Below are 11,569 nucleotides of genomic sequence, written 5' to 3' on the forward strand. Positions count from 1 at the left end.
TGGAAAGAAATAAATGAATAGAAAATATAACAAAAAAATGAAATAAAAATGTAAGCCTGTTGTAAAAAATAAATGTCAGGAAAATGTAACAAAATGAATTAAACAGACACAACCCTCTCACTTTTCTTACTCTCCTTTCTCACTAATAACTTTCATACAGTCGCTTATCAATGTTCACAGTGACAAACATTCACTGCCGTCAAATTACCGTACAGTGCCAGTATGCAGTACATGCATACTGGCATCCTGCTTCCTGATATGCGTCTGACTCTTACTTCCCTATCGTTCGTCTTTATGACAGCTGCTCTGATGCCCCAGAGTGATGCTTACAAAGTGATTACACAGCTGTCAGTTACCGTACATGACTACAGTATATGCTGATAACAGCCACCGCATGCTGTCTCTGGCTTCCTCCTGTTAATGTGTAAATGTCTAATCAGAACAATAATTTCTCCGCTCAGCTGCTGCTCAGTTCTTTTTACCGTATGTACGTTCACCCCTGACGGTTAGTTGCATGAGCCAATTTACTGATGTTTTATGTTGTCCAGTAATCAAGTTAATGGTAATGTGAGGAACTGGAAATATCAGAACAATATATTCTGCAGTTTAAGAGCATGAATAAATGACTGACATGTTTTATTTACGTGACACCTTCCTTCAGGGCACGACTCAACGATTCCTCACAAGTATAAATGCAATATACACATTTAAACAAACACAACACAAACAAAACAGAATCTACATGAAGCAGGTAATATTAAAAAAAATTTGACGGTCTTATTAAATTTTTATCTATCTTAAGTAAATAGGCAAAAACATTATCAAAGAAGCTTTCAATTAAATCCTGAACTTAAACTTTATCTTACTTTTAGGCAAATTATACTTAACATATATATGTTTTTTACATTTGTACTCAATTATTCTAGAAAGATCAAAAGTATAACCAGATATAAACAGCTGAGGTATTAGCACTCTATCACAGTTCTGAAAATATGTAATAAAATACAATGAAGTCACCATTTTCAGTAACAGCTGCTCTTAAAATAAAGTGTGATAAAACAGTTAGCAGAAACACTTTTGCCAGTTAGATATAAAAAAAACAACAACAACTCAAAATTGCCCATCAAAAAAATTGAACTTGGCCCAACTTTTTCTGCAATGAAGTTTTGGTATAAGTCACCTGTTAACTGTTGTTGATTTAAATTTTTACCTTTTCTTTTATTCATTTTTTGGTGTGTTTCCATTGTATATGTTTACATAAAACACTGTTCCTACTGTTGTTTCATTCCTATTATAAGTAAGAAGAACATGGGAAATATTGCATATACTCAGTAAAATAATTTGTGTTTGCAGACGTTGACGAGGCGACAGTTCCACCAGCAGGAGGCGATATGGGAGCTGCTGCAGACGGAGGCGACTTACATCAAGAAACTCCGAGTCATCACTGATGTAAGAGCACTACTGTAAAGATAAAGCACTGATGTAAGACGCTGCTGTACTGAGATAGATTAACACACAACGAACCTCCTGTTAAAGATCTCAGAACAGAGACCAGCTGTTATCGCCGCCCAGTAAACTGCAGAAATATTGTTTTGACCTGTTATATGTGAAGAGATAACCTTTTGTCTTAAAGTCAGCTGCTCATGTGTCCCCCTCTGCAGCTATTCCTGTGCGGGCTGCTGAACCTGCAGGAGAGCGGCCTGCTGACGGAGGTGGAGCCCGCCAAGCTGTTCAGTAACATCCAGGAGATCGTCCGCCTCCACACCTCCCTGTGGAGCCAAGTCATGCTGCCAGTCCTGGAGAAGGCCAGGCAGGCCCGGGCTCTGCTCGACCCCACCGACCTCCACCACGGCTTCAGGACGGTCAGTCGTAATCACATCGTAAATATGTTCCAGTGTCTCTGTGGTACCACAAAGAAAGGGTTAACAAAAGACCACAACTCTGTGGGCCTTTTATTTATTTAGTTTATTTGATAGGAACAAAGTGAATTAACATAACTTAACATTGACTTCAGCCTGTTTTAAACATAACTGATGTTTCACATATAGAGATTATAGCTGTCTCATATTTCCAGGTCCTGACCCTGTTTAGACTTTTAGTAAAAACAAAGACGAAAAAAAAAAGATACCACGGTTATGTACAATAGCAGTTATGCTAAAAATAAAACAAAAAGGTTCATATCTACATCAAGATTACAAAGAAATACACCATAAAGTTACAGTGAACAAAATAATAAAAAAGACACATATCAATGCTACATACAGTTATAACTAGAGAACATTACAAAACACAAATTTTGCTTCAGCTAAACTTTAACACTTTCCTTAAAAATCTTAATTCATTTTATTTCGGTTGGTAGTGAAATAGTAAAAAGCGCTGATATGTTTTTGGCATCTATTATATCTTTGACTTTAATAAACTCGAGAACATTAAAAATACATCATTTTGAAGATGCTTGAAATAAATTGGATGGCTCCTATAAATACTTCATGCTGTATGCAAAAAAATATATGTTTAACGCATTTTCCAAAAGTTTTGTTTACATTTATGAATACGACATGAAAAATGAAGTAGCTCAGTATGAGCCAGATTATCCTGTATGTGTAAACACAGTTTAGAGCTCTACAGTCTTTATTTTCATTTGTTTTGCCTGTATTTCTTATAAAATGATGCCACAAACACTTAGTGCAGTGTTTCCTGTAGACCGAGGCAGAAGTAAATATGTTTTCCCTCCTGCTGATGATGCTCGTAACATCTCTGACGCATGTCTTTGTTTATGCGCTCAGTTCGGCTCCAGGTTCCAGCCCTACATCCGTTACTGCATGGAGGAGGAGGGCTGCATGGAGAACATGCGCACACTTCTCAGGGACAATGAGCTCTTCAGGACCTACGTCACGGTCAGTCCTCTCACGTCTCAAAGCTGATCACCTGCGGTACGCTCTTCGTTAGTCATCGTCATATTTCTGGCTCATTAACCGTTTGGTTTCCTGTTTGTGTCTGGCTCATTCAGTGGGGAGAATCACATAAGCAGTGTAACCGTCTGAAGCTGGCCGACATGTTGGCGAAGCCCCACCAGAGACTGACCAAATATCCACTCCTACTGAAGAGTATCCTGAAGAAGACGGACGAGCCGTCGGCCCGAGACATTGTAAACAGCATGGTGAGGACAGTGCTGGAATGTAACATTTAATCATTTAACCAAACTGGTACTCGAGTGTTTCGATTTTGTTTTACATTAAACTTCAACTACTTGTAGTTTTTAACAAAAGTCCATTTATTTGACAGCTTCACTTACTCAACATACTTTTATGGTTTCTCCTCATTTGTGTGAAGTCCAAAAATACAAAAAAAAATCTACTTTTCATGTAAAATATTGGAAATGTACTACATAAATAATTGTTTTTTTTTAATCTGAAAACAGCGATATTGAGACAAAGACCTGGCATTTAAAGGGTTAAAATTCCAAAAATTAATGAATATTTGACATTTATGATTGGGACTGAGTTTGTTAAAAACTCAATGAAAGTAAAAAAATAATGTTAATGTATAATATTTTTTACAGCTTGATTTTGAAAAGCGCGTTTTGTGCGAAGAGCAAAACGAGGTTGTGTAATGTTAAAGCGGGCCCGAAGGGTTAAGTAAAGGATATGAATGCTTCCTCCATTACCGGGTACGAACGTAGAGAAATGGATAACATCTGCTTTTATCGACACTGAGTGTATTTCGGTGATGTTCCTCCTCAAGGTGGCTGCAGTCGAGGGCTTCATCAACAGCGTGGAGTCCCAGATGCGACAGCGTCAGGAACAGCAGAAGCTGGCCACCATTTCTGCCCGAATAGACTCTTACGAGGCCGTCGAGGGCAGCAGTGAAGAGGTGGAGAAGGTAAGAAAGTAAAAAAAAAAAAAGCCCTCTGTCATATACGAGACTTAATGTGAGATTCGGCCTCAAGCTTTTGTCTTTTTCCTGTCAGATCCTCAAGGAGTACAACCGCTTCGACCTCATGGCTCCCATGAGAGGAATATCACCGGAGGAGACTCGACAGCTGCATCTGGAGGGAGCGCTGAGGATGAAAGAGGGCAAAGACAGTCGGGTAAGACCGACCGCCTGTGAACACGTGACGAGCTCCTCTTATCTTTACACTCAACATCTGGCTTCTCACGTTGGCCTCACAGTCGCCTCACATTTCACATTAAACATTTGACCTTTAGAGCAGAATGACGTGTTTCTGTCAGACCTGAGATGAGTTTATCTCCTGTGCAGATGGATGTCTACTGCGTCCTGTTCACCGACCTGCTGCTAATCACCAAGCCGGTGAAGAGAGTGGAGAAAGTCAAAATCATCCGGCAGCCTCTGCTCATTCACAACGTCGTCTGTAAGGAGCTCAAAGACCCTGGTGAGTGTTCAGATGGAGGCTGGGATGTGACTAGTGATCAATTTTATAATTAAGATGCTTTTTTGTTAAAATTTAAATGAAAAATATTTGAAGATCTGATGTCTTCAAAGGCCTGCAAGTCAAAAATGAAACAGAAAAGCAGGATTTGAGATGCTGTTACAAACAAAAGTTCAAGATTCAGTGATGAATTGATTGCTGAGTTATTAGATTTATGCAGGAATTATTTCAGCATGTATGTAAAGCTTTAAAAAAAATACAAATTTCTAATGGAAACTTCAATAATTTACCAAGATTCGTCTACAGACCTACTAAACCTAAAAAAATTTTCCCCCACTTTTTTGTCTCTTAGGCTCCTTCATCCTCATCTACCTCAACGAGTTTAAGAGCGCAGTGGCGGCCTACACTTTCCAAGCCAACAGCGCCACCCAGGGGCGCAGCTGGATCGATGCAATCTGCAACGTCCAGGTTAGAGATCTTACCTAATGTTTTAATAGGTGGAGCTGGGAGACAAAATGTTGTAGTTTCTCTGCTTAATGTGGCTGTTTATAATCACCCTGCAGAATCAGCTCCAGAGGCTTCACACCGAGGAGGTCCTCCGACAGCAGAACAGCCTGAAGAGATGTATGGAGGGCGAGGAGGAGGAGGAGGAGGAAGACGAGAGCAGCAACTCCACCACAAGCTCTCCATTCCTGAGGCACAAAGACCAGCAGAGCTCGAGGTACTACACAGTACTGCCTTTTATCGTGAAAGTAGTTTTATTGTTCAAAAATAGATCAAAAAAATTGTTTAGGATATGATGTTGTTATTGTGACAAATTGTTGTATTTGCAGTAGTTGAAGTAGATTTTGTAACTGTAGTAGTTTGGTGGTTTTAGTAACTGTAATAATAGTTTTTGTAGTTGTAGTTTCAGTAGTAGTGGGTTAAGTAGTGTTGATGGTTTTCGATGTAGTTAAGTAAATGTATTAATAGTTTTTTGTTGCCGCTGTATTTATTACACTAGTAGCGGCAGTGTTAGAAGTACAAACAACAGAGGGATTATAAAAACACGACGTTCAACAAAAAAAGTACACAAGCATGTAGAACAATAATATAAATATGTAGACATGCTTAGTATGTATAGGTGTAAAAATCTAGAAATATGTGCATTTGTTACATTACATTGTATAAAACTAGTATGTAAAGTTCCAGGGATATAAAAAATATGTATCATGCTACAATGTACAACACAGTGTTGGCTGGAATGGCCAAAAAGGAACGAATAAGCAAGTGAAACAACTCCAGTTGACATCAAAATAGCACTTATGGATGATTTAGTGGCAGTCGCTGTTTTTTTTTTTCATATCAAGCCCAATGATCCAACATACCAACCAAACGTTATCTTTCAGTCAATCGGACGGTTCCACTGAGACGCTGTCTGTGATGGAAATCGATGAATCAAGTGAGCCTCCGTCTCCCAACATGAACCTCGAGGGAATCAGTAAAAAAGACTCTGATGTCGCTCCCCTGTCTGAGACATCTGAGGTGAAGCTGTCTCAGTCCACGAGCCCCCGCAGGATTCACTCCGGTGTTTACTCTGATCAGGAGACGGGGCCCGACGGCGAGGAGCTGGACCCTCAGTGCCGCTCTCTCTCCATGGACAGCGCCTACGGTACCCTCTCCCCCGAATCCCTCCTGAGAGAACTTCAGCCACAGCCAGGCCAAAGTGAAGGAGAGGAGACCGAAGAGGAGGACAGGGAGGTCGAGGAACAGGAGGGGACGGAAATAAAGGAGGTAGAAGAAGAACGGGAGGACGAAGAAGAACAGGAGGAAGAAGAGGAAGAGGAGGAGGACGCTGCCTCACTGGGGTCCCAGCTGTCAGTGGTCCAGTCCTCGAAACCTCGGCGGAGGCCTCGTGTTCAGCCACGACTCCACTGCCTCCAGAGACTCTCCAATCTGACCTTATCCCGATCCGAGGACAATCTGCTGCAGCGCCTCCGCGGCAAAACCCCCACATCCCACACACACTCACCTGGCTCCAAGGCGCAGGCACAGTCACGGTGCACGGACGCGGACACATCAACGCTGCCACACAGTAAAAGCCTGACGGAGCTGGGCAAAAACTGCTCGGAGCTGTTTTCCAGTGACCTCGACCAGTCTGACGACTGCTTGGCCATGAGCATGCCCTCTGAAAAACTCTGCGCCACCCTGAGGAGGGCGGAGGCCAGGCACGGCCAAACGGCGCTCACTGGACCGCACGAGGGTCATGAGTCCCAAAGCGACAGGTCAGACGGGGATGCGGCTCCATCTGCCTGCTTAGAAAGGAAAACCGAGTCAACAGCCACCGGTGATTCAGGCGAAATGTCACCCAAAAAGAGGAAATCACCAGCACAGCACAAGAAGCTGACGCTAGCTCAGCTGTACAGGATACGCACCACTCTTGTCCTCAACTCCACACTCACCGCATCGTAAGTAACGACTTCTTTAATAGCAGTTTATGGATTTACTACATTTAAAGGAGTAGTTTTATAATTTGAGAACGGACTTTTCCCCCCGTTTTCTTCCACATTTGTATTAAATGTTGTTAAAATGATAATAAATGATAATATTGATAATAAAGTATGCCATATGAAAGAAAAAAATAGATAGTATGTCATCCAAAAAATCATGAGAAAGGTCATAGTATAGTATGTTGTCCAAAAATCATGGAAAAACGTCAAAATATAGCATTTCGGTCGAAAATCACAAAAAATACTATAATATAGTGTGTTGTCCAAAAGTCATGAAAAGCGCCATAGTATTATATATGGTCCAAAGATGATGAAAAAATACATAGTATAGTCTGTTTTCCAAAATATCGCAAAAAAGTCTTGGTATAGTATGTTTTCCAGAAAAATCACAAAAAACTGCCGTAGCATAGTATATCATCCAAAACATGGTAAAAAGGTCATATACACTGGGTTATCTAAAATGTCACAAAAAAGTCAGAGTATAGTACATGGTCGAAAAATTATGAAAAAAACTATAGTATAGTTATTAGGAAAAAGGCCATAGTTTAGTCTTTTAAAATATGTTGTAAAAAAAAAAGCTATAAGGAAATATGTTACAACAATGTCAGAAAGAAACTGCCATAGCATAGTATGTTCAAGAAATGTAGCATAATACCTATAATGGTAATAATTACCATAATTATCGCAAAAAACATCATAATATAAAATACCATAACAATTTCAAATAAAAAATTGTTGAACTATTCCAACAAATTTTGATCTAAAATCTGCATTTTTCACGCCATGGGATGTGTGTATTAATGTTGTGCTTTGTCTTTTCTTTGCAGGGAGGTTTAATAACCACTCTTCCAAAGGCTGACCAGTGGCACGTGGGCATAATAAATAACACTTATTTTGCTTAAATGGACTGAATTTCGTGAGACACAAATGCACTCCCTCTCTTGCTGCCCTCTCCCTTCTGGTTGCTTTTTGGACACTTGACCATACCATTTTTGCATTTTGGACATTTTTTTCTGTGCTGTTGCATTGGTTTCCGAATTTCTCGAGTGGAAGGGAGAGGTAGAGAGACATTAACTGCTTGCACTTTGCAACGGAAGTAGCATTATAGGGGCTGGGACCTTAAAGTGGACTGGGGGAGTGTGCACCGGTGTAGAGGTGGAGCTAAATCCTACATTTTCTCCATCTCTGTTACCAGAGTCAAAGAGGAGGGACACTAAGTCTTGAAAATTCTCTCTACATGTGGCTAGAAAAAAAAAAACACCTACGGCGTCCTCCTTATATTTATACTACTCCTGGTTTGCTTTAACAAAAGAAAAAAAATTAAAATTGCACAGTTATCTATGTTAAGTAGAAGAATCACTAAGGGGTGAATTTACATTTACAGTCACACAATGAATTTATTGTTTGCTGTTTTTGTCTGCTCATGTACAGATGTGTGTGTGAGTGTGTGTGAGTGTGTGTGAGTGTGTGTGAGTGTGTGGATGAATGTCGTGTTCGCATGATAACATGGTCCTTGATTCCTGACTGAACCAAAACTGATTCCCATCTCCTGTGAATACGCTAACACAACCAAAGATAGACGTGGCCGTAGATTCCCGACAAAAAGTGCACGCAGATGAAAAAACGACTGAATGTGGGTGAGTCAAGCCGTTTTGAAGAATTTCCTGCACTATTTATATTAAGGCTTAAGTGTGCACGCAATTCTTGAGGCCTAAATGTAACAAAACCACACACAAGTGCACAAGCAAGAACATGGTAATGGGAAAAAACTAAAAAAAAGAAGTCTTGAGTAATGCCTGTGTGTTTATTAGTCTACACTAATAAGAGATTGATCAAAAGGTTTGGGTTGAATATTCTGTAATGAGTGAATCAGCTTTTTGTTCCAGGAGATTTTCATAACATTCACACTGACGTTCAAATCATTGACATTATTCCAAACATCACCCAAACCAAATAGGTTAACTCTGTTTACTATTAGTTGTTTTTTTTGTTTGTGTAATATTTATTATGCCTATGTTTTATATATAAGATATTGTTTATATTGTTTGCTTCCATGACTTGTACATTTTTTTTTTTTTTTTTTTTGTTGACGTAGTCTTAATATTTTTTTTCTTGCCAGGCATGAACGTGCTATGAACCAAAATCATGTGTTTCCTCTTTCAGGAATGACGTTAAAGTGTCTTACAGAATAAAAATGCTAAAATACTTTATCCCTCTTTTAATGGTTTAATCCATTGTAATGGAGTGATTTGAAGGGAAAGGCTGAATCTGAATGGCATTAAGCATTAAAACTACATGGACTAGCTGTACCGCTCTCGTCTCTAATGTTTTGGGTGAGAGAATGTGTTCAGGGAGGTGAAAAAGTGTTATACCACAGAGGTCGTGACCATGTGTCACAGTTATTCATTGCATCATCTTTTTTTTTTTTTTATTGGTCATAATGTCAAGGTGGACGTAGCGGTAAATGGCCTCTTTCACACTGGGATAAGTATTTAAGATTTCACACTAATGAGTATTCACTAATAAATCGATTGAATACTCAATAATTTAAACTGCAAAGTAACTTCTATATATGGCTGTAAGGAAAATGTAAAATAGATTTTTTTTTTAAAGTATATTTCTCTTTGCAATGCACTGTAGAAGTATAAAGACAGAAGTTTTAAACAAGAAACACTATGTATGAAATATGAAAAAGGACAAAAAAGGAGACTGAATATGAAATCATTCATGACTTTTGGACAAGATACTGTGACACTGTTGCCACATTTTGTACGAAATACTATACAATAACTTTTTGGTCAAATTTGGAACGACATACTATTCAATTTTCAATTCAGCTGTATTTATAAAGGGCCTTTCATGTAAAATTGCAGTACAAGCTGATTGAAAATAAAAAAAATATAAACAAATAAATGGACAGTGCAAATACAATATAATTAACAACACAACAAATGAGAACACAATAAAACAATGGATAAAAAGACAGGGGAGAGGGTTTATAAAATATAACATTATGAAAATGCTAAGCTGAAAAGTTAGGTCTTAAGATTTCTTTTAACAGTGTTCAGTGGTTGGGGCATCTTCAGCTCCACTGGCAGGCTGTTCCAGAGGCGAGGACCACAGACACTAAACGCTGACTTCCTGTCATTTTTAGTCCTCACCCGTGGAACAACTGTAAGGCCAGTGTCAGAGGACCTTATTGGTCTGGATGGAGTATACATTAAAAGCATGTCTAATACATATTTGGGGGGTAGTCCATTGAGTGATTTAAACACCAATAAAAGGATGTTAAAATCTATTCTAAAACTAACTAGTAACCAATCAAGGGACTTTAGCAAAGGTGAAATGTGGGCTCTCCTTCAGGTCTTGATTGGTACACATGCTGCTGCATTTTGAATTATCTGTAGCTTTTGGTATGCTTTCTAAGGTAGGTCAGATAGAGGGGCATTGCCATAATCAAGCCTGCTAGTGATAAAAGCATGCACGAGTCTCTCGGTATCTGTCCAGTTGAGAAATGATTGCACTTTGGCAATGTTTCTAAGATGGTAAAAAGCAGTTTTAGTGAGGTTATTAGTGTGGGTATTTTGAGTTAAAGATTTTAAATGCAAGCGAAGTCTCTCTCTCTCGGTTTTGGCCCCTGATAACTAGAACTCTTGTCTTGTCTTTGTTTTTACTATAGTATAACGTTCTGGTCAAATTTTGAATTACATACTATACTATGTCGTTTTCGGACGCTTAAACATGCTATATTATGAGGTTTTTGGTCATTTTTTTGATATACTATACTATTTAGTGTATTGACATGCTAAACTATGTGGTTTTATGTTGTCACATGTAATAGTATAGCATGTCGAAAAAACGTCCAAAAACCTCATAATTTAACATGTCAAAAAAATGGCCAAAAAGGCAATAGTATAGTATGTTGAAAAAAGTAAACTTTTGAACGCTCCTAAAAATAGCTGAAAAAGACATAGAATAGCTTGTACAGATGTGTCATAATATACAAAGTGGAAATAAAGGCCCAACATGAAAAGAAATACTCATAATTTAGCATGTCAAAAAATGGCCAAAAAGGCAATAGTATAGTATGTCGAAAACATTCAAATTTTGACCACTCCTAAAAATGACTGAAACGACATAGAATACCTTGCAGACATGCGTCATAGTATACAAAGTGGGAATAAAGGCAAAAAAAGGCATCAAAGATTAGACATTTCCCAAAAACAGCTAAAAAGAGATGGAAATAGCTTTGAACAACTGCCTTAGACACGCCATAGCAAAGAAAGTTACAAAAAGGGTCATACACATCATAATTTGGCATTTTCCAAAAACAGCTAAAAACAACTGCAACCAGCTTAGCCTGCCAAGGCACATCATAGCAAAGAAAGTTGCAAAAAGGGTCAAAAACATCATGATTTGGCATGTCGAAAAAATGACCAAAAATGCAAGACTATAGTAAGGTAAAAATGTCAAAATTTGACATTTTCCAAAACAGCTAAAAACAGCTGGAAATAGCTTAGAATAGCCTGCCAAGACACGCCATAGCAAAGAAAGTTGCAAAAAACGGTCAAAAACATCATAATTTGGCATGTCCAAAAAATGACCAAAAAAGTAAGACTATAGTAAGGTAAAAATGTCAAAAATTGACATTTTTCATATAAAATCATATAAATAAAATAAAAATGCCATA

The 11,569-nt window shown here is 38.6% G+C and overlaps 1 protein-coding gene across 4 annotated transcripts in view; it reads left to right on the forward strand.

Annotated features, from left to right (window-relative positions):
* plekhg5b (pleckstrin homology domain containing, family G (with RhoGef domain) member 5b) overlaps positions 1 to 8,928 on the forward strand; it is a 95,968-nt gene extending 87,040 nt beyond the window's left edge. For all 4 annotated transcript variants that reach the window (XM_042491260.1, XM_042491259.1, XM_042491262.1 and 1 more), the window contains 11 exons: positions 1,354 to 1,449; positions 1,662 to 1,862; positions 2,787 to 2,897; positions 3,011 to 3,160; positions 3,745 to 3,882; positions 3,971 to 4,090; positions 4,261 to 4,393; positions 4,743 to 4,858; positions 4,954 to 5,111; positions 5,779 to 6,837; positions 7,707 to 8,928. In XM_042491260.1, coding sequence (XP_042347194.1) covers positions 1,354 to 1,449; positions 1,662 to 1,862; positions 2,787 to 2,897; positions 3,011 to 3,160; positions 3,745 to 3,882; positions 3,971 to 4,090; positions 4,261 to 4,393; positions 4,743 to 4,858; positions 4,954 to 5,111; positions 5,779 to 6,837; positions 7,707 to 7,716 — 2,292 coding nt within the window. In that variant the 3' untranslated portion in view covers positions 7,717 to 8,928. The remainder of the gene's footprint in view (positions 1 to 1,353; positions 1,450 to 1,661; positions 1,863 to 2,786; positions 2,898 to 3,010; positions 3,161 to 3,744; positions 3,883 to 3,970; positions 4,091 to 4,260; positions 4,394 to 4,742; positions 4,859 to 4,953; positions 5,112 to 5,778; positions 6,838 to 7,706) is intronic.
* The last annotated feature ends 2,641 nt before the right edge of the window (positions 8,929 to 11,569 follow it).

Source organism: Plectropomus leopardus, chromosome 8 (genome assembly GCF_008729295.1).
Source record: "Plectropomus leopardus isolate mb chromosome 8, YSFRI_Pleo_2.0, whole genome shotgun sequence".
Classification (NCBI taxonomy): Eukaryota; Metazoa; Chordata; class Actinopteri; order Perciformes; family Serranidae; genus Plectropomus; species Plectropomus leopardus.